This window comes from Gobio gobio (assembly GCF_949357685.1).
Source record: "Gobio gobio genome assembly, chromosome: 18".
Taxonomy (NCBI): Eukaryota; Metazoa; Chordata; class Actinopteri; order Cypriniformes; family Gobionidae; genus Gobio; species Gobio gobio.
Genome location: NC_137111.1, coordinates 18,513,197 through 18,534,964, shown reverse-complemented (window position 1 = coordinate 18,534,964; position 21,768 = coordinate 18,513,197). Strand labels below are relative to the sequence as shown.

The 21,768-nt window shown below is 37.0% G+C and overlaps 1 protein-coding gene across 1 annotated transcript in view; it reads right to left on the bottom strand.

Moving 5' to 3' along the window:
- The window catches only part of crtac1b (cartilage acidic protein 1b), a 60,711-nt gene extending 39,198 nt beyond the window's left edge, over positions 1–21,513 (bottom strand). The window contains exons 1-5 of the mRNA XM_079842979.1: positions 21,450–21,513; positions 13,696–13,895; positions 12,695–12,891; positions 12,467–12,603; positions 2,073–2,229 (exon numbers count right to left, since the gene is read on the bottom strand). Coding sequence (XP_079699105.1) covers positions 2,073–2,229; positions 12,467–12,603; positions 12,695–12,891; positions 13,696–13,895; positions 21,450–21,494 — 736 coding nt within the window. The 5' untranslated portion in view covers positions 21,495–21,513. The remainder of the gene's footprint in view (positions 1–2,072; positions 2,230–12,466; positions 12,604–12,694; positions 12,892–13,695; positions 13,896–21,449) is intronic.
- Between the last annotated feature and the right edge of the window lie 255 nt (positions 21,514–21,768).

Sequence of the window (21,768 nt, the reverse complement as noted above, 5' to 3'; positions counted from 1 at the left end):
TTTACATATTTAACATATTTCATATTTTACATACTTTATTGCATTTATAATATAAATTAAATACAACACATTTTGATTTAAGCTATTTCATGTTTTGTCATTCAAACATGTGAACATATGTGAATAAAACGTGAAATATGAAATATGTGAATAAAATCAAATAAAATATATATTTTTTATATATATATATAAATGAAAAAAAATTGGGGGGTTAAAGCCATTCCATGTTTTGTGAATAATGTGAATAAAATATGTTAAATATTAAATATGTTACATTTTAAAATAATATGTGAATACAATTAAATAAATTATATATATATTTTTTTTATAAAAATGAAACAAAACATATTTTGGTTTAAGCCATTCCATGTTTTGTGTCGTTCAAACCTGTGAAAATATGTTTAAAAAATATGAATAAAACATGTGAAATATGAAATATGTGAATAAAACAAAATAAAATAAATATATATTTTTTTATATATAAATGAAACAAAACAAATGTTTTGGTTAAAGCCATTCCATGTTTTGTGTCGTTCAAACTTGTGAAAATATGTGAATAATGTGAATAAAATATGTTAAATATTAAATGTTACATTTTAAAATAATATGTGAATAAAATAAAATATATATATTTTTTATATATATATAAATGAAACAAAACATATTTTGGTTTAAGCCATTCCATGTTTTGTGTCGTTCAAACCTGTGAAAATATGTAAAAAATATGAATAAAACATGTGAAATATGAAATATGTGAATAAAACAAAATAAAGAATTGTTTAATATAAATTAAAACAAATGTTTCGGTTAAAGCCATTCCATGTTTTGTGTCGTTCAAACTTGTGAAAATATGTGAAAAATATGAATAAAACATGTTAAATATTAAATATGTTACATATTAAATATGTGAATAAATTAAAAAATAAAAAAATTTCAATATAAATGAAAGTCATTTATAAATCATATATAAATCAAAGTCATTCCTTGTTTTGTGTCATTCAACCTCACTCGTACAAATTCGTACAATGTTTGCTAAATCATGCTAAATACGTTTTTTATGAGTAGCCCAATTTGTATGAATTCGTACAAATGACCTACCCCTGACCCAGCCCCTAAACCTAACCATAACTGGGGTTTAAACAAATCAACTTATTCGTATGAGTGAGGTCGTATGAGTGAGGTCGTACAAATTCGTTCGAATTAGCCATCTCATAAAATATGTACGAATTGGTCATGTCATTCAAACATGTGATAATACAACCGATCTCATGGAAATTCGTATGTTTTACAAGGTGGCTAATTCATACAAATTCGTACGACCTCATTTTTGCTAAATCGTACGTATTTTATGCCTTGCCCAATTCGTATGAATTCATACAAATGACCTACCCCTAACCCAGCCCCTGAACCTATCCGTAACTAGGGTTTAGACAAAACATACAAATTCGTATTAGTGAAGTCGTACGAATTTGTGCAAATTAGCCACCTTGTAAAATACGTACAAATTGATCGTGAGATAGCGTTGGATAGTATGTGAAGTTTGTCAAAGTTTTGACAGAATCCTGTGCTGAGGTGAGAATATCACAAGAGCTCCGTTTTGTTGCTTTTGGGGAGGCACTCTTGTAGCTTCATTTTGAGCTACAAGAGTGCCTCCCCAAAACAGCTCCGAACAGTGGTCCGAAGCCCTGCTCTCCCCATAGAGATTAATGGAATGGTTGCTTCATTGAGTAAGTCAGTGCTGAAATATGGCTCACTTGTCCTTGTGCCTTCACATGACTTTCAGTGCAGTAAACAGCTGAGTGGGCCAAAACCGCCATCTCTTTATTCAGCGCTGCCTTCCAGGGCCCTGTTCTCTCTATTACTGGCTGCTTTAGCTGATAAACACTGTCTATAACTCAGTGATTCAAAGCTGATATGAGCACTGAGCTCTACTGTAAATCAGCCACAAGGCAAAAAACCTGGATCCTACAGCTCATGGCCGTTAGAGAGTCCTGGGTAATATATTCACTGTCTGACATCATCGTACGCTTACACACTCCCGCTCGCGTATTCATAAATAAGCAGACATGCACCTGTGAACTTGTTGACTCCGGCCTGCTCGGCCACGTTTGACAGCGCAATGATTCCCTTGGACGGGTCACTTGAACTTTCATCCATTTCAATCAGAGCATGAGGACCTACAGTCCCACTGGCATAATTGGCAATGTAGATGGAATAACGACCTGTTCCCTTTAAAATAAGAGAGAGAGACAGAAGCATTAAGTGTACAGAGATATAGCTAATAACAGATTTCATGGACAAAACAACAGAGACTTTTTTAAAATTTCTCACAAGTTGTGCTGAAAGTGACTTTTAATTAAATATGTATTTAATACTGTATATAATTTATTACAGCAAATATTGAAATGATTTATGTTCATGTATTAATTTATATTTTCATGAAATACATAATGTCTGGGTCGACAAGGTCGAAAACAATCAAATCTATACATAAATGGCATTTAAAAAGTAGCAAAATAGTTTCCAAGACATTTTCTATGTGATCTTCACATAACATATAAGAAACAAGTTGAAACACTCATTCATATAGCATATGCACGCACATATACTCACACACCACACACATATTTCAACTGCCTCCCCTTGGATATTAATTTCACACCCCATTATCAGAAAGATTCCCTGTGGACATGAAGTCAGTGAAGTAGCCAAGCAAATGAACTTACGCACACAGTTTCAATAAAGACACCTACGATCCAACAGCATGGAAATGGTGAAATAAAGAAATATATACATAAGTATATAAATATCAGCAGCTCGTGACCAGAATCCTAATGACGCACAACAATGAAAATGTCAAACGCTCTCTGGTTTCTACATAACCGCCACTTCAGGTCACAAAATACAGATTAAAGCATAATTGAGTTAAAATACATGCTGTCCCGGTATTTATTAGCAGCTTTAGGTTTTAATGTCATGATTTCCATGTTTTTCATGCTCTGTTTATCAATAAAAAAGGACATTTACAGAAATTATCCCAGTAACAAGGGCCAGCAGAGGATCGGAAATTAATATTTTATTTCAAAGCATATTCAACTAATTGTTGTACTATTGACTTTCCACTCCATGAAATGAAAATAACAATTTAGGAAATTTTACCACACCACATTATTACCAATATTTAGTTGAAATCAATATTTAGTCATTTGTGCATATACTTACATAAATGCAGTTGGGGCACCTCTGTTTTAACATATCTTTTCTTGCAGTCTAAACTGTCAAATTTAGCCTTTTTAATGTACCAATGGGAGAGAAAACCTCAATAAGCACATAATGCTGGTAATCACTAACCCATGCAGACAGACGAATGTGAGGATCAATCCATCTCCCAACAGAAACAGGCCCATGTGTCTTCCAGTCCACTTTGAAGTGACAAATGACTGCTTCAGTTTCAAAGAGAGAAAAACTACACATTGCATTTGAATATTAATCTCTCTGAAGCTGAAGGGAATACACAGGGGTCATTCTACAACTGCGGTGGCAGATGATGTCATCTGCTTTTAGATAGAAAAAGTCTAACTTCAATGTACAAACATTTAGCATATGCTTTTAGACACTGCTTATAATTTAGAATAGTAGGCTAGATAGGCTATGATCATATATACATATACATATACATATATACATATACATATACATATACATATACATATATATATATATATATACATATATATATATATATATATATATATATATATATATATATATATATATATATATATATATATATATATATATATATACATACATATACATATACATATACATATACATATATATATATATATATATATATATATATATATATATATATATATATATATATATATATATATATATATATATATATATAAATTATATATATATATATATATATATATTAGGGCTGTCAATAGATTACAATTTTTAATTGTGATTAATCGCACCTTTGTTGTGCGATTAATCATGATTAATCGCATGCTTATCGAGAAATTAGGCATTCGCCATTTATCTTATTAAACACATTCATTTTGTCATAATTTGCTATATCCAAAGTAAACAATCAGATTGAAGGGTGATTCTCACAAAACTGTCTTTTCTACAAGCTTTAAGGATCATTGGAGACTCCAAAATTACACCAAATAACCAAATATAAGGAGTCCATATACTTCAGTTATATAAAACATCTATACACACCTGCACCCGTCAAACACTTTACAGAATTCACAGTGTATAGTGTGTGTGTACAGAGCAACAACAACGAGATTGTTTTCATTTTAGACATTTTATATAAAATGTCAATTTAAATGTAGACGAGTCAAGCTGCAGTACCGAACAGAACCACAAGGAAACGCCAAAAAAACCTCCTAAATCAACCGCTTTGATGGCATAAACCTGCTACGATTACTAAACACAACAACGTTGCTCACTAGTCACTACATACAGTATATCAGCTGCTCTGCTGCTTGTGCTCATCATCATCAGTTCTCCCTTAACAGTATGTCTTAACTGTTGGAGTAACTGAATAACTCTGGGATCTTGGTTTATCTTGGAGTCAGACACGTCAAAAAGTGAATAACTTTAGAAATGTGTGGATTAGTGCTTACTAGAGATGCAAACTTTTTGGAACGGTTCAGTCCAATTTGGTGAACTGGTTCAAGCAGTTCACTAAAAATAACGGGTTCAAAAGAACGATTTGTTCGCAAACCGGACATCACTAACGTACACATGACAAATTAAACATTATCCTTCCTGAGTGTTTGTGGAATCAACGCAAATGTACTGAAATGTGTCTGTACATGAATGCAGCGTGCGATCAGTGATCGAGAGCGCGCACATACACGGTTTGTTTGTGCATCCATATAACAGACTCTCACACGATATATGTATATATCTCTCTGATATATGTGGTGTAAACAGCCTGCCCTTCTTAGAGCTGTTTTGGAATGTTTGAATGAATTCGATTACTGGATCATTGAAAACTTTCCCAGAGTTTAACGGCTTTAAATGGCCTGATTACAAACAGAGAAGCAGAATCGGGTTAAAGAGTTATGGATATTTCCTCCTACCAGGGTTACAGGTGCTGTAGATGCTCAGTGTGATTGTGATAAACTCTTCTAACATTATCTACTGTGTGACGGAAAATTACGTTAATGATGCAGCTTCAGGTACTTCTGTAATTTATTTGTGTTAATTGCGTTAAATTATTTTAACGCGTTAAAGGTCCACTGAAATCAAAATTGAAGTTTTTTAGCTTTTAGTATAATTATGTTAGCCTTAAGGTTAGGGATAAGCTGGTGTGTTCCAAAATTTGAGTTTAGGAGATAAGCATTCAAAAATTACAGTCACTCACTTCCGTTAAAATAAATCATATATTTTGATGACATCATCGTAGACTTCATATTCTCATCACATCTTCTGTCCAATCAAATGCTCTCTAGAATCTGAAGCGTCCCGCCCCCTGCATTATAAATAGACCCCGAAGCTGAGTCTGAAATCGGTCAGTTGTTCACACATCTACTATTTTCTACATGGTGAATGGCACATAGCGCACTATACATGCGATAGGAAACGATTCAGACAGTGTAAATATGCTTTCAGTTGAGGCGATTGAAGACTGGTTTCACGTTACTTTCACGCACACAGCCGCAGCGCACACACATAGTCTAGACTAGAGCCTTTGACTAGAGACACTAGAGCGCAGCACGGATCATATGCGCGAGTCTGCGCAGACAACAAAACATATCGGGCCCATTTAAATTCTGCACAGAATGCTGTATTTCAAAGCGATATGGAGGAGAATATGATGATAAACGGTTAGAGACTAGGAGGAAACTCTGGCTTTAACAAACAGAAAGGCTCTAGTCAAACTGTGGTTTTAACAAAACGCTATTGGCTGTTTCAAAAAAAAGGGGAGGAGCTGCACAGTAATTCAATATGTCAACACATTGAATAATGCAGCGCGTTTCAAGGCACTTCAGTGGGCCTTTAAGAATTTTAAATGAATCGCATGTGTTAACGTTGACAGCCCTAATATATATATTTTTTTTTTTTACAATTATTGGTAACACTTTACAATACAGGTGCACTAATATGCATTAATTTAGCAGCTAAAACTGTTTTCAACATTGATGATAATAATAAAATAGAAGGATTATGTGACACTGAACTGAAGACTGGAGTAATGATGCTGAAAATTCAGCTTTGCCATTACAGGAATAAGTTACATTTTTTAATTTATTAAAATAGAAAACAATTCTTTTAAATTGTAATAATATTTTGCAATAGTACAGTTTTTTTACTGATTTTGATTAAATAAACGCAGCCTAGATGCAGGAGACTTCTTTCAAGAACATAAAGAATTAGGTCCCACTTTATATTCGGTGGCCTTAACTACTATGTACTTACATAAAAAAGTACAATGTACTTATTGTGTTCATATTGTATTGCAAAACACTTTTGCTGATATTGAGGGGGGATACGGGTAAAGTTAGGGACAGGTGTGGTGGTATGGGTAAGTTTAAGGGTAGGGTTAGGTGTAAGGGAAATGTCAACCGTGTAATTATAAGATGTAATAATTTTATTAAAATGTAAGTACATACAATGTAAAAACATATTTGTACACAGTAAGTTCATTATATCAAATTATTAATTAAAATGTTAGTACATAGTAATTAAGGCCACCTAATATAAAGTGGGTCTGAAAATTGTAAAACTTGCAAACTTTTTACAGGTACTAAATAGCATATCTGGATTAAAATGCTTGTAACACTCTAAAAAAGAATGTGTTGGCAAAAAACAAATAAATAAATAACTCAACAGTTCATTTCAACATCATTTCTTTGAGTTATGACAACTTTGAGTGAAACTACATTCAACCAACAAGCAATGAGTTAGAACTTAATATTTTGTAGCATAAACACACATTTTTAAGTTGATTACTCAAAAAATTAAGTTGCTACAACTACCCTGGAACAAATTAAAGGCTTAGTTCACCCAAAAATGAAAATAATGTCATTTATTTCTCACCCTCATGCTGTTCCACACCCATACTATTAATATTATAAAGCGACGAGAATATTTTTGGTGCGGCAAAAAAAAAACGGAATTACGTCTTATATAGTGATGGCCGATCAAAACACTGCTTCATGAAGCTTCGGAGCGTTATGAATCAGCGTATCGAATCAGCGGTTCAGAGCGCCAAAGTCATGTGATTTCAGCAGTTTGGCGGTTTGACACCCGATCCGAATCATGATTCAACACACTGATTCATATCGCTCCGAAGCTTCATGAAGCAGTGTTTTGAAATATTAATATTGAACCACTGTACTCACATGAGCTGATTAAAATATGCTTTTTTGTACATTAATGGATCTTGAGAGAGGAAATGTCATTGCTGGCTATGCAGGCCTCACTGAGCCATCGGATTTCAACAGAAATATCTTAATTTGTGTTCCGAAGATGAACGGAGGTCTTAAGGGTGTGGAACGGCATGAGGGTGAGTAATAAATTATATTATTTTTATTTTTGGGTGAACTAACCCTGTAATCTCATCTATTCCAGTTCAAATCAACAGCTATCATAACACAAGCTAACATGACATATTTAACATATATTTGATGAACAAGTAAGATATTGCTTGTCAATGGCATTGGAGCAGTCATTGCTTATTGAGTTAAATAGTGTTTACATGCTCTACGCTTCAGCATGATATCCACAAAAACTTCAACATTACAGAAACTGTTTCAATGTCAAACATAACAGCATTAAACACTAACAGGTCTTACCCTTCACTAAAAACAAATAAATGAACACTTACTTTCAACTTATATTCTCCTTATCCAGTCCTATGCAAAGCATGCTGGGAACTAGAAATCCAATGCCTTATTTTGCCAAGAGAATTTCATTAAGTTACTACAACTTATTTTTTTTAAAAGCCAATTAATGCAGAAATTTTAGTGTAATTACAGACGATATTGAGTTGATGTATTGATCAACATTATGTCAACAGAACTAAAACAAATAATGTTTGCAACTGAAAATGTTTAATTAAAACAATAAATTATAATGTTTCCCTTGCAACCATTCATTTATTTAAGTTGTGGTAACAGGTCCCCTAAATTACTTTTTAGAGTGCAATCACATAATCCAATGACAGGGCGATTTTTTTATTTTTTTTCCCCAATTCAGTTCCATGAAGAGCAAACACATTTTGTTTTTGTGTTTTTTTCTCTACAACCCTATTATAAGCCTGATCTTAAATCATTTAAATCATAAAATCATTGGTGAAATACTTTTAAGCAGCATCGTCTCCCTATCATCAGCCCAGTCAAATGACTGCGGGTGAAAAAAATCCATTTCAATCCCTCGCAGCTCTTCCCCAGGATTACAGAGCATCCTTCACTGCTGACTGCTCCACACAACAGCATTGCGTCCAGAAGTAATTGCGAAAATATGCTGTTCAGCTTATTGTGTTTTGGACTAAATACAAATCATTGACATGTTTTGCCATTCATCATGCCATCTGGGATTAGGTACCAGTGAAGCGCGGTCAGACGGTGGGATAACTCTGATAACCTACGTGCAGAGAGACAAATTAAGGCTGCACTTCCCACCTAATACGTCTCCTTACAAAAAGAAACAAATGAGGCCTTGAGTTTTCTAATTATCACAGCACATGATTTAATGTCAGAGACAAATATCGCAGATCGCTGGAAATGAACAATCATATTGGTTGGCTGAGGGGGGCAGGACTCGACGCTGATGGTGGACAGTAAATGATGGCCATAGAAGATTTCGAGTCTGTGAGGGTGAAACAATCAGTAACGAGATGTAAACAGTCACTCGACACATACCTCTGGCTGCAACTTACTATTCACATTTTCTTCCCATACATTTTGACCTAGGAATTTCCATGATTTTCAGTCATTCGTGATTACTGAATGAGCATTTCAAAAAAGCATTTTTTACATACTGCACTCAAGAAGAGCAATTTCTGGTCTATGAGATATTTTAGAGCTGAGCATAACCAGAAAAGTTTATATTCACCGCAGCAGTGGTTCTCGAAAAAAAATTTGCCACATGTCCGGCCATGTATTAATGCAGAAGTAGAAAAGAAAAATAAATCAGCTTATCAACTTTTAACCCTTAAACGCATACCTCGGATCTTTAGTGACCCGGGACTTCATTCACTACCCTCCCTCTCATTCATTATTTAAAGTTTGAGGAATAGTATTCCTCAATCAATTCATTATAAACAATATGACAAGAACAAAATAACAAGACGATAAAAGGATGCTTGTTTTCCCTTTTTGTAAAAATTGTTCAGGGTTGCTAATGACCGGAGGTGTGTAACAGTGTAAGTATATATTTTTCTGCACAGCTATAATTTAGGGCCCTATTTTAATGATCTAAGCGCATGGTCTGAAGCACATGAATCTACAAAAAGGTCTGCGCCAGGCACATAGTCCAAAAGGGTTGTGCCTAGTCTCTTCAGGAGTCATGGGTGTGTTTAGGGTGTAACGTGCAATAAACCAATCAGAGTCTCATCCCCCATTCCCTTTAAAACCCAGTTGCGCTTGCACCATGGCGGATTTGCTATTTAATATGGTGGAATTTGTGAGCGGAAAGACTGAACGCTTCTCCAGGAATCCTATTATTTTTAATTGGGGGGGGGGGGGGGGTATAATGCTATTTCATGCATAGTTTTTTACACTGTTAAAGACTTGGATTCCCATGCTAAACATGGCCAAAGTTGGACGTTTGATGGAGTATTTCTGTGCCAAAAATACTCCTTCCGGTTTCAGTTCAACAAGCACGGAGAGAGCAAGCACGCCCATCAACGCGCTTTGCTCGGCTTTAGGGAAGTCGTCGGCTACGCTACACAGGTCACAGGACTTCACGAAATCAACAAAGTCACCAAAGAAGTGTGTTTTCAGGGCAAATGGTTGTCAGGGCAAGACACCCCTGTTCATCTTCCCTCAGAACCCAGTGTTAAGGGGACAGTGGATGGAGTTTGTTTTTCCCGGAGCAGCAACGGAGTTGTGCAAGTGTTTTTGTTTGTTCCCTGCATTTCGGCGATGATTGTTTTATAAACAAGGCCCAGTTCAACTCTGGATTTGCAGATCATCTAATGCTGAAAGATTGAGCAGTCCCAACGATAAAGTTTCAAAGTCATGCGTTGGAAGCAGACGGCGAGTAAAACTGCTTCAAATGTCTGTGTGTTGTTGGCTATCGACGCAAGTGCTCATCAAGTAAACAACATGAACGTATAGTTAATTTATCAATGGAGCATTGTTTAGCTGACCACTATAGGTGTCTGTTTGTTTATTGTAAAACCACTCCTAACAAAAATACACAAAGAGTGGGAAATTATGCTGAACTAAATTAATTATTTTACATTAAACCTTGGGGCCGTTCACACAAAGCGCGCTTCATCGTTTTTCTATGTAAACATGCACTAGACTGACGTGCAAAACCGTTCCTTGCTACTGCTAAGCAGTGGCGGCTGGTCAATAGAGGGCGCTGGGGCGCCGCCCCCATCAACCATCCAGAAATATACTTGTATACAAAAATGATATCAAAATTAAATAAAAATAAAATAGTTTACTCATACAATGTGCCAGCTGTTAGTAAGAGCCTCAGCATTTAATAAAAACTGGCTTTGACCGGTTAACTATTTTATATGTTCTTCAATATGTTTCATGCGGTTTCATGGCCGAGGGACGCCGGACAAATGGATGTCTATCTGAGTCCAAAAATCTACGGGCAACATGTGACCTGAAGCTGGTCTCTAATTGGTTTCTTAAAGATCCTCCTCCGGACGCAGGTCACTGGCGAATCAGATTGGAGACATGTTATTTTATCCAATCTGATTGGTTCTCGTCACCTGTCATTCAACTTTACGCTCTTGGCCACTAAAGCAAAAGTGGGCGACATCGTCACTCCGACTCTGCCAAAACCTTGTGGATGATCACTTTCGTAGAGATTGTAGCAGTTAAACCAAATTCTTTCACAAGGCGTCCGCTGGAAGAAAAAAAAGGATAAAGGATCCCGAACTGGACCAACGCAATTTACAAATCCAGGCCAGTGACAGAGGATGAAGCTACACTCGGAGCTTCACGCGCTTGTTATGAGAAACGTAGGTGGCTTGCTGGATGTTTTGTTAGCAATGCCCTTTATTGCTTTCCCTGTCTTTAATTTCAAAGTGTCGGTACTGAAGTTTTGTGGACAACAACGGGAGTAAGAGACCTCAAATATCTGACTGAACAATGCAAACGTCATGACACTACTGAGAAGACTGACTTTAATCAGAGAGTCATTGAGAAATTTTCTGGCCAGAAAGAAAGGAGGGCAAAATGTATGTTCAAGTAGTCAACATGCTTTTTTATTCTTTTGTTTTTCCTTTCCTCATTCAATTATATGTGGGAAATGAATGTGTAAAAAGATAAAAGTGAAGACACTGTTTTCTCTTTAATGCTTGAATTTAGTCAACATGCATCTTGATACTGCCCCCCCCCCCCCACCCCCGCCGAAGAAAAAAAACGCCCCCCCAAAAATAGTTATCACCAGCCGCCACTGCTGCTAAGTCACATACAGTAGTCATAAACCAAATCATGTCCACATAAACCATGAGTAAACACACACAAATGTTGTAAAACTTGCGCATGACATGGTGTTCTAAAAACAGGATGTCACAGCTTTCAGACGCTCTCAATGCAATAGCTGTACACGCTCGTGACTTAGCTCCGCCCACACGATACCCCTCCAGCTGCTAGGTTTTATTCGGAAAGACTCGGTACAGCGTATCTGTCTTTTATAAATATGATAAAACTAAAGACTTTTTTGGAGATATGAAGGATGCAACACTATTCTATAGGTACTCAAGATAGACATGACATTGACAGAAACTGTGTGACCCCCCCCCCCCCCCCCCCCCCCCCTTAAAAATATTTTTGTGCTGCTGCGTCCCTGTGTGTGTAACAAACAGAGTGTAAATAACTCTTTAAATAGGACAAAAAATACTGCGTTTTTGTTTGTCAATGGCGCAGTCTTTTTCAGTTGCCTGTAATAGCAACATGCCAACACTGCACCTGAACACACCTCGTTTTCAGACCAGCACGCCCATTGCGTTTTTGACTGTAGATTCTGGTTCATTTCTAACACAGATACACATGGTTTGTGCAAACCAAAATGTGTTTTGTGTCACCAATTGATGTCCAAATTCCCCATGAATCTTCCATTAGAAATCTATTTAAAAATCCCTGAAAATGATGGGAATCTGGATCTTAGATGTGAGAGTTTGTAGGAAAACATACAAATTATTCCTTTTTCCACCTGGTTGGTTTTACTTGAGGAAAAACGTTTTGCTCGGGATGAAGTGGCCAAAGCTTTCATTTAACACAAACCTTAGTAGAGGTGTTACCTTTCTGTCCACACATGCGACTGATCGGCCTGCCACACGATTGGAAACGTCCCTGTGTTCATTTATGTCATCGTTTAGGAGATCCTCAAACCGCCCGTTACGAAACTTAAAGAGCTTGTCAGTGTACGTTGCTCTACCTGCATGAAATGACAAGAACAATTACATGAAACTAACATCCATTTACTTTACCATTACCTTCAGAGCGTCGTTCATGAAACCGTTTCATACCTGAGAAGGCATTATTAGTGTTAAGGACATAAATTTCCTCCCTGCCATCACCATCTATGTCACATGCTGTCACTCCGATGGCATTGCCGTGTCGATCTCTGAGTGCGTAATATGGAGAACTGCGGTTGTCAACTGCAATGTTAATAAGCCTCTTCTTAAACTTGTCATACTTTAACACCAGATTTGGCCCATTGTAGCTAAAGAGAAAAAAGTAGAGCATACATAGAAGTTAAATATTTAAAACAGACTAACAAAGAACATATTTAAAACTCTAAAAACATTGTATTATATACATATTTAGAAATTAAAAGTGAATATATATACCCCCATTGGCATTTTTTTTATGATTGTTGTTAGATTTATGTTTAAAACAAGAAAAAATGCCATTGGCATAGGAAAAATAAACTTCATTCAAGATATTCTCTGAAAACTTAACTCAAATAAAAACATGCCTTGAAGGATTACTAATATAACCTTATTCCATTTATTTAGTCTCCTGTTTCCAACAAGGCACATCCTTGTTGGTGTATTTCAATGACCAGCAATCCCACAATTCAACCTCGGCTGTCATTTAATAGAAGGAAAAACTAATTCTAGTATCCCTAGAGATAAAATTCTGTCAGTTGCACTTCGTTTCAGTCTTGAGCAAAATTCAAACTAAACATTGAACTCTCCAATTACATCTATTTTCATCAACACAAATCCACTGAGATCCAAATCATTTCACAAATGGTTTACAAATAAGCCCAATTAATTGCTTTGACATTTCTGTTTCTCCTAGAAAATATCACTTTCAAGCCACAAACTGAGGTAATGTTCTTGGCCAGTATTTCTGTTCTGTGTCAATATTCCAAAAATGTAAGTTCACCCAAACAGCACAAAAGAACCATATAACTTCTAGACAATGATCGAGTTATTTCTCTAAAGAAACGTAATGTCATAAACACTGGAAACAATGCATGTGATTGGAAATCCAGCCATAAGAGGACCAGAACACTCACCCTGAGACAAACATCTCCAGATCTCCGTCTCCATCCACGTCAGTGACAGCCACGCCATAGTTGAGCTGCGTAGGATTATTCTCATAGTCCGGAGGGAAAACACTCTGAGTTACTGAGGCAAACATGGGTTCAGTCCGCTGACCCCAGGACAGTCCAGACACACCCACAGTGAGTAGTAATATCCACACCAACATTGTCATCTGTGAAATTTATCAAGTTTTATAAAGAATAAATCAATCTTTAGAATAAAATTATGACAAGATCGCTGTCATAAAAACGATCTGTGAAAAACAGTGTTGTGACACACTCAAGAGAGAAGGAACTGTAAAACATCCTGAGCTGAGCCACACCGTCGAGATATTCCACTTTCATTGAGTTTTAGGAGACTGAATTGCTTTCTACAGTGTTAAGAGGCAATTACCTTCCCAGCATTACACTCACTGGACAGAGACATAAATACAGAGACTGCAGACATGTGACAGGTCAGAATGGACCAAATTAAGATCTGAGAGTCGAAGCCATTTCACTGCACATGAGACAGACATTTAGGATGGCAAAATCCATACGTTACAAAGAGTATAAGGATGTGATCTTTCTGTCTCCGAGGAAGCAAGGGAGGCAGAGCTTGCTCAAAAAAAGAAATACAAAAATAAAACAACTCAAACATTACAAAACGTGACACTTAAAAAGTGTATAAATTAGGGCTGTAACGATTTGACCAAAAATAAAAACCTCGATTAATTGAACATTTTACCTCGATTACAATTAATGAACGATTATTTTGCTTTTTTTTTTTTTTTTTGCTTTTCATTTTTTGCCCTGATAAGATAGGTTTTTACTGTAAATATTTTCTACTATTAAAGGTGGAATTTTTTTTTCTAATGAAAAAGTGCATTTCTTTGTGATTTTAAAATACTTGAAGGAAACGGTTCACTTTCAGCAGTTATTGTGTATGGGTTAGATTTCTGCTTGTCGTACATCAGATAAATTAACACAGTAGGCCTACATTACATTTATTAGAATGCATTAATGAGAGAGTGACTGTGTGTGCGAATTACTCATACCGTCTCTATTCATTATGAAGCTGTGGTTTGTACTTACTTCAAAGGTATTAAAATATATGTATATAACGGTTGAGTTTCTAAGCTACTTTAGTGACTTTACTTTAGTCACAGGACAGTGTTGACACTGCCTTTCTGTGCTGCTCTCTGTGCGCTATTTTCACGTGATGTGCAAGCTGTCTGAGTGTTTGTTTGTCACAATATATCAGGCATTAGTTCAACATAATACACATCTGATGGTCTAAAATCGCTTTAATGTTCAAACTGGCAGGCCTTAAAACACATACAAATGACAAAGCTCTGTGAGGATGCAGGTGAAAGAGGTCTGCCTTCAGGGCGCGCGCGCGTTGTCAGAGACGCGACACGGCTCGGCTCGCTGTGTCACAGAAAGATGCTGAGCACTGAACGGATACATTTTCCGTGTAGTTGTTTTTTAATAGTGCACAATCACGCTAAATGTTCAAGCTTTTAAACGCATTTACTTGATAAATTTATTGAGGACGAAAGTGAAAGCGATCTGGCTTTGGGGCTTGCACACGCTGTCTGTGTGTGTGTGGCAGCGCGTAGGCTATAAGAATGGTAATTAACTTACCTGTATAAACTGTGTAAAACATGCAGTTACTATAGTGATTCTGGGCATCTATAAACAAATATAACAGCTCTTGCATCTCTCTGTGTGCCTGCAAACTGCACTTGATGTGACTGACGGGGCGGAGTCACGTGACTAAAACTGAAATAACGAAAAATAAAATTAAAAAAATACGTCAGTTAGAGGTTCTGAATTTATTTTTCGATTAATGGTACAGCCCTAGTATAAATCACTAATTTTTCTAAAGTAACACTGTCCAACAGTGTCACCAGCAGGTAAAGTTACAGCGGGAGTTTGCGTCTTGCCTCCCCTGAGCCCATTGAGTTTTAACCATAGACTGTAAAAAAATATGGTCGTAGTGTCCGTGACGTCACCCATAGGATTCTGATGAGCCGTTCTAAAGCGCAAAGTATGGTCATCACGCGTCACTCCCTTATAACAGAAAATGGGCAAAAAGGCGGGAAGTGGGCGGAGCTGAAGTGACGCGATGACTAACAGACAGCAGATAAATGGCTATCCACCTGTCACTCGAAGTGGCCACGCCCTTAATTATGCAGAACTTTAATGCTTTATATAATGTAAACGAATGAGTTATAAAAAAAATTCACCCCCTCACAGTTGTCATGAAGGGCAAAATTAGCCGTATAGACCAAAACCACAATTTGTACCAGGCTGTAAACCTGTTTTAATCTGCTGTAAAGTTGGGCATTTTAACATGGGGCTCAATTCTGCTCACTTCTGGAGCCTGTCCCTAGCGGCCAGTCGATGAATTGCAGTATATGTCACTTCCGTATTGGCTTCAAGATAAACTGCGGGAGGTTGCTGCTTGGTTTTAACAGAGCCCCGAAAGTGTTGGGTTTGAGGTAATTGAAAATGAATGTGGAAAGTCACGTGAGAGGAGGCAATGCCTCCATCGCGCTATGATTGGATATGATTGATTCGTGCTATAATTTCCGTCTCTTGTTTCGTGCACGTTCATGAATCGGTCTGAATTAACAAAATTATGGTGTTGGGAAAACGGATTAACAACTAAGTAAACGACTCAACACAATATCATTGCTTTATGTCACATCAAAATCAAACTTAAAATGGCCTGAAAACATGACTTGGATTTTTTTAGAGAGCAATCAGCTTGATTAAATTAAAGGTACATCTTCAAGTCTGTGGCCAGTGTTTACCGAGCTTTGATGACTGATGATGTAAATAAGTTGACTATTAAAAAGAACAGCTGAATATCAGGTCACAAATAAAATATATTGTTTAAATTGTTACTGCCTTTAGTTATTATTTTGGAATAAATGTAAAGAAACGCCATAAAAAACTAACTTGATGAGATAATGATTGAGGTTTTAAAGTGCCCTTATTATGCCATTTTAAAGGCTCCTAATTTTGTTTTGGGGGTCTCCTACAACAGGTTTACATGCATCAAAGGTCATTTTCATTTTCAAAGGTTTCATTTTCTCATAATATACATTGCACATCACCACATTTTTCAATGATTCTCAAACAACTCGATGGATGAATTGGTCTCTCTAAATCCTTCCTTTCCGTGAACCTACTCTGCTCTGATTGACCAGATGGCCCAGTTTGTTGTGATTGGTCTACCGCTTACAGCGCGTGTCGGATTCTAAACGGCCATTACCATAAACTTCAGCTCCGGAGGCTTCCTAAAGCTCAGTGATTGGACACACTGTGAAGACGAAGTTGTCGGCTTTACCATATCAATCCGAGTGCGAGTCGGATGATGAAACACTGGAAGAACTACTTATTCAGCCAGAACCTCCATCACAAGGACAACTTGAGCAGGACGTTTCTCAGTGATTTTGAGGTGCAGCATGAGATGTTGCAACTGTAATTCCTCACCATCAGCATTAACAAGTGTGCGTCCGTCAACAAACTGAAGTGTATATTTCTAATTTATTGCAGTGCACACGTGGGAACTGTATTAATTGTAACAATAAGGGTGCATACATACAGATTTTGTGAATCCTGCATTGAACTCTGAGATTTGAGAAGCAGTCGTCAGTAAAATGACGTGTTTGTGGGCTGGTCAAGTTGTTCGCGGGCGGACAACGTACAGCATTATGCAAATGTATTTTCTAGGGACGTAGGACCGTCACGCAGTGGGATTCGAATTACAAACGACTCGTTTAGGCGGTGCAGAGTCGATTCTTTCTTTTGGGAGACAATAACTTTATTTATCGTGCACTTTCAACTATGCAGAACATTTACATTCACAGACAGCTATAATTACACACTGCATGAAAGGGAATATTCGAAAAACCATAATAGGGCACTTTAAGGGTGTACTCACACTAGGCACGGTTGCCTTGTACCATGCCTGAGATCGATTGCCCCCCTCGAACCTCCCCACCCCCCCGCTGACCTGCACTCACATTGCACTTAACGTACCGGGCTGGAGCAAGCTTACGTCATTCACGATGCAACTTTTTGTTTTGAAATAGACAGGAAGAAAAGCACTTATGCAAATAGACTGCCTAATAGATTTATCACTTATGCCGCGCACGCAGTGATTTTCACTTGATTGCACTGCACGTACAGTATCAGAAGATTATTATGGAGGCAGCTGACTTTGATAGAGGAATTTGCAGCTACAAACTACAAATAGTTGTCAATAAGAGGAAAACCAGACGCGTTATAAACCTAAATATACTCTAATTAATTGAAAAGGGTATCCAAGTAGTAATAGTTTGGTGTTTGCTGACGTAATGATGACAGTAGCGCACAGCTGTTCCATGCTCTGGCGCGGTTAGCGATCACTCTACAAGCATACCGCTCCCAAGCCCAACCGATCTGTTCTCTGGCCCACCTCTTCCAAGCAGGCCAAGGCCAGCTAAACGAACCGCGCACGGGAACGGTTCAGATCGCCTAGTGTGAGTACACCCTAATAAATAGAACATTAATTACATTGTTAATGTAAAAATACAAAATAGAATGTATTATATATGAAGAGTTCAGAAGCCACTTCGGTCAAAAATGAGATAACGATACTGAGTGAATGCTCTCCACATTTAGTATGTTCATAAAATACTTTCACTTCAAACCCACTAAATCCCAGCCTCAGCCCATTCAGAAGTACCGGTACTTAGGTAGAAACCTATACATAGGAGCCTGACAAAAATGCTGAAGTCTTCATATGTATCTCTTTGAATCTAAGACAATGTAGAACTACAACGAAAACTGCTAATTTGCTCACAATTGAATACATAGCAAATCCCATTTGTGAACTTAAATAAATCCGCCCAACAGTGAAAACTTACAAACCCTCATGTCTTTTGAAACTTTTCCCCAGTGGAACACAGAAGTAGTTATTTGCAAAACATTCAAGCTGATTTTATCCGTACAATGAAAGTAGTGAACAAGCAACATTTTCAAGGTGAGATTTTCAGTGAATAGCAATTTAAAGGGTAAGTTCACCCAAAAATGAAAATAATCTCATTTATTACTCATATTACCTCATGTCGTTCCAAACCCGTAAGACCTCCGTTGATCTTCAGAACACAAATGAAGATATTTTTGTTGAAATCCGAAGGCTCAGTGAGGCCTCCATAGAGACCAAAGCCATTTACACTCTCAAGATCCACTAAAAACGTATTTAAATCAGTCCATGTGGGTACAGTGGTTCAATATTAATATTAAAAAGCGACATATTTTTGGTGCGCCAAAAAAAACTTAATAAAGATTATATAGTGATAACCCATTTCAAAACAATGCTTCATGAAGCTTCCGAGCGTATCGAATCAGTGAGTCGATTCAGTGGTTCGGATCGCGTGTCAAACCACCAAACTGCTGAAATCACACGACTTTGCCGCTCCGAACCACTGAATCCGAAGCTTCATGCAGCAGTTTTTTGAAATCGGTTATCACTATATAATCATTATTTAGTTTTTATATTAATATTGAACCACTGTACTCACATGGACTGATTTAAATATGTTTTTAGTACATTAATGGATCTTGAGAGTGTAAATTGCTTTGCTCTCTATGGAGGCCTCACTGAGCCTTCGGATTTCAACAAAAATATCTTAATTTGTGTTCCGAAGATGAACAGAGGTCTTACGGGTGTGGAACGGCATGAGGGTGAGTAATAAATTACATTATTTTCATTTTTGGGTGAACCAACCCTTTAAATATTAGTCTGTTTTCACAATAAGCTATCATACACAAGTACTAAGACACTTCCGGTTTACCAAGATTTGGCATATAGAAAACAAGCTGTATGGGCTTTTATGGGGCTTTTAGTCTTTTTTTTTTTTTTGAGCTTGACAGTCCATGTCTTCATCCGATTTCATTGTAAGAGAACAGCTCTAACATCCTACTAAATATCTCCTTTAGTACTGTATTAAAGTCAGTCATACAGGTTGAAATGACATGGGGGTGAGTAAAAAATGACAATAATGTTAATGACTTTTCCTTTAACCCTAAAACACAACACAAATAATATTTCGAAATACAGGTAAAACACCTGTGAAAGATCAGTATGGAAAGATTGACACTATTCGGCCCCCATTCTTAGCGTATAAGGGAAGACAAAATCTGGATTCAGACAACGGCATATGAGCAGTATATGGCAGAAAGGACATGCTCAAGCTGGTGAGAAACACAAAGAGGAGAGAGATGAGTGTATGTGTTTGCAGTAACGATTTCCAAAAAAAAATATGCATGCCCCAACTCCATTAATCAACCCATTGAACTCTAACATCAAAGCCATGTAATTAATTCAGATTAAGGTAGTCTTAATACGCTCCTCTGTTTGACATGAAAGTGTAATCAAAGCACCCAAATAAGTATTGTATTAGTCATATTACTGGACCAAAGGTTTGAGCATAGTGATAATTTGAGTGTTGATGACAGAATGTCAGACTGATTAAAGGCCTCAGAAGAGGTTGTCACTTTGTTCTTTCCTGTCCTGTATTACTAGCATTATTTACCCTTTCATATTAATAACTCGGTGTAAAACAGCCAGGGCAGAAACAGTGAAAGCAGAGTAAACATGTCATTTTATAGTAATTTGTTTAGTGTTTATAGCTTTAACACTGCGAATGGCTGGATAAGGGCAGTGGAACACCAGTGCTCTGAGTGAACCGTATGTACTGTCATCTGTCATCGTAATATGATGATGTAAAAGCTTCTCGGATGAGGTGAGAGCTGGATGTGTTCCAAGCTAAAAAAGTCTTCACATCTACGGGGTCATAAATCCAAACATAGACAGGCAGAGGAACCACAAGAAGAGGTGAATCTGTCCTTGCACCAGCTCTGCATCTCGAGGAGGCAATTTGACTAGAAATGATGCGATCAGCCCCATCTCACTGCAGTTATCACACAACACTGTTACTGCGGTTACAACAGAGATGTTAGATGATATGCATTATGATCCCCCTGTTTTTGTAACGTGTCTGTATGTTATTAAAATGATCCAATAGAAATTCACAAAGTGGAACCATAAACTCTCTTTGCTTCTTTTAGCCTGTGACCTTCACCTCGTAAATAATATTTACTCTCATCTTGAGTGTGTATTCATGCATTTCTGGACTCTGATCGGACTGCGACAAACACCAGCACAGTCGGTCCCTCAAGCATCTTTCATTTTACGACAAGACACCGCTTTAAAGTAAACTTAGAGAAAATACAGCTTCTCATCCCTTAAAAGTAAGAAGAAATTCTGGGTCTAAATGAAGGTGATGGTGGTGCCCTTAACTTGAATTAAATAAAGTTTCATAATACGCTTTTGTAAAAGACTGAATTAATCAAATACATCTGAAAATAAATAAATAACAATTGTTATTATTATCAAAGCGCACATCAAAGCACAAAATAATGTTTACATAAACACATTGATATTTGTTTAAAAAGTCTTTAAAATCTCAAGAGCAGAACAAGTGAAAATAGAAGTAAATAATGCACAATATGAAAAAGCAAATCGACCTGAAGCTTACGATCTCCCGCACCTTTATCCATACAGTTATCATATCTCATCTGATCGACTGAGAACATTTAATTAGATGCGCATTGAAAGATCTGATCAAAGGAGCCGCTTTTAACTTCAAAGACGCTGCGGCAGACATGAAAGCTCCGGTACTCACATGAATGAAAGTCCAGCGCCGCTCATAAATGACTTCCCTCCTCATAGATTAAGAGATTCCCTGTGGACCTTGAGTATGTGTCTTAGTGATTTTACACAACTTCCCAAGAATTTGCTTTATGAAATCAGCTGTGAAGAATCTATCCAATTGCAAGCCCCTGCGGTGAATATTTAAAAGAGGCAGCCAATGACTGCGTTGGAGGGCGGAGCTATGCGTGCGGAATGACGCTTACCTGAGGCTTCCTACTTAATAATTCAAAAGCACGGGTCTGACACACGTAGAAGAGGACTTTGACACGATTTTGAATACGTTTAATATT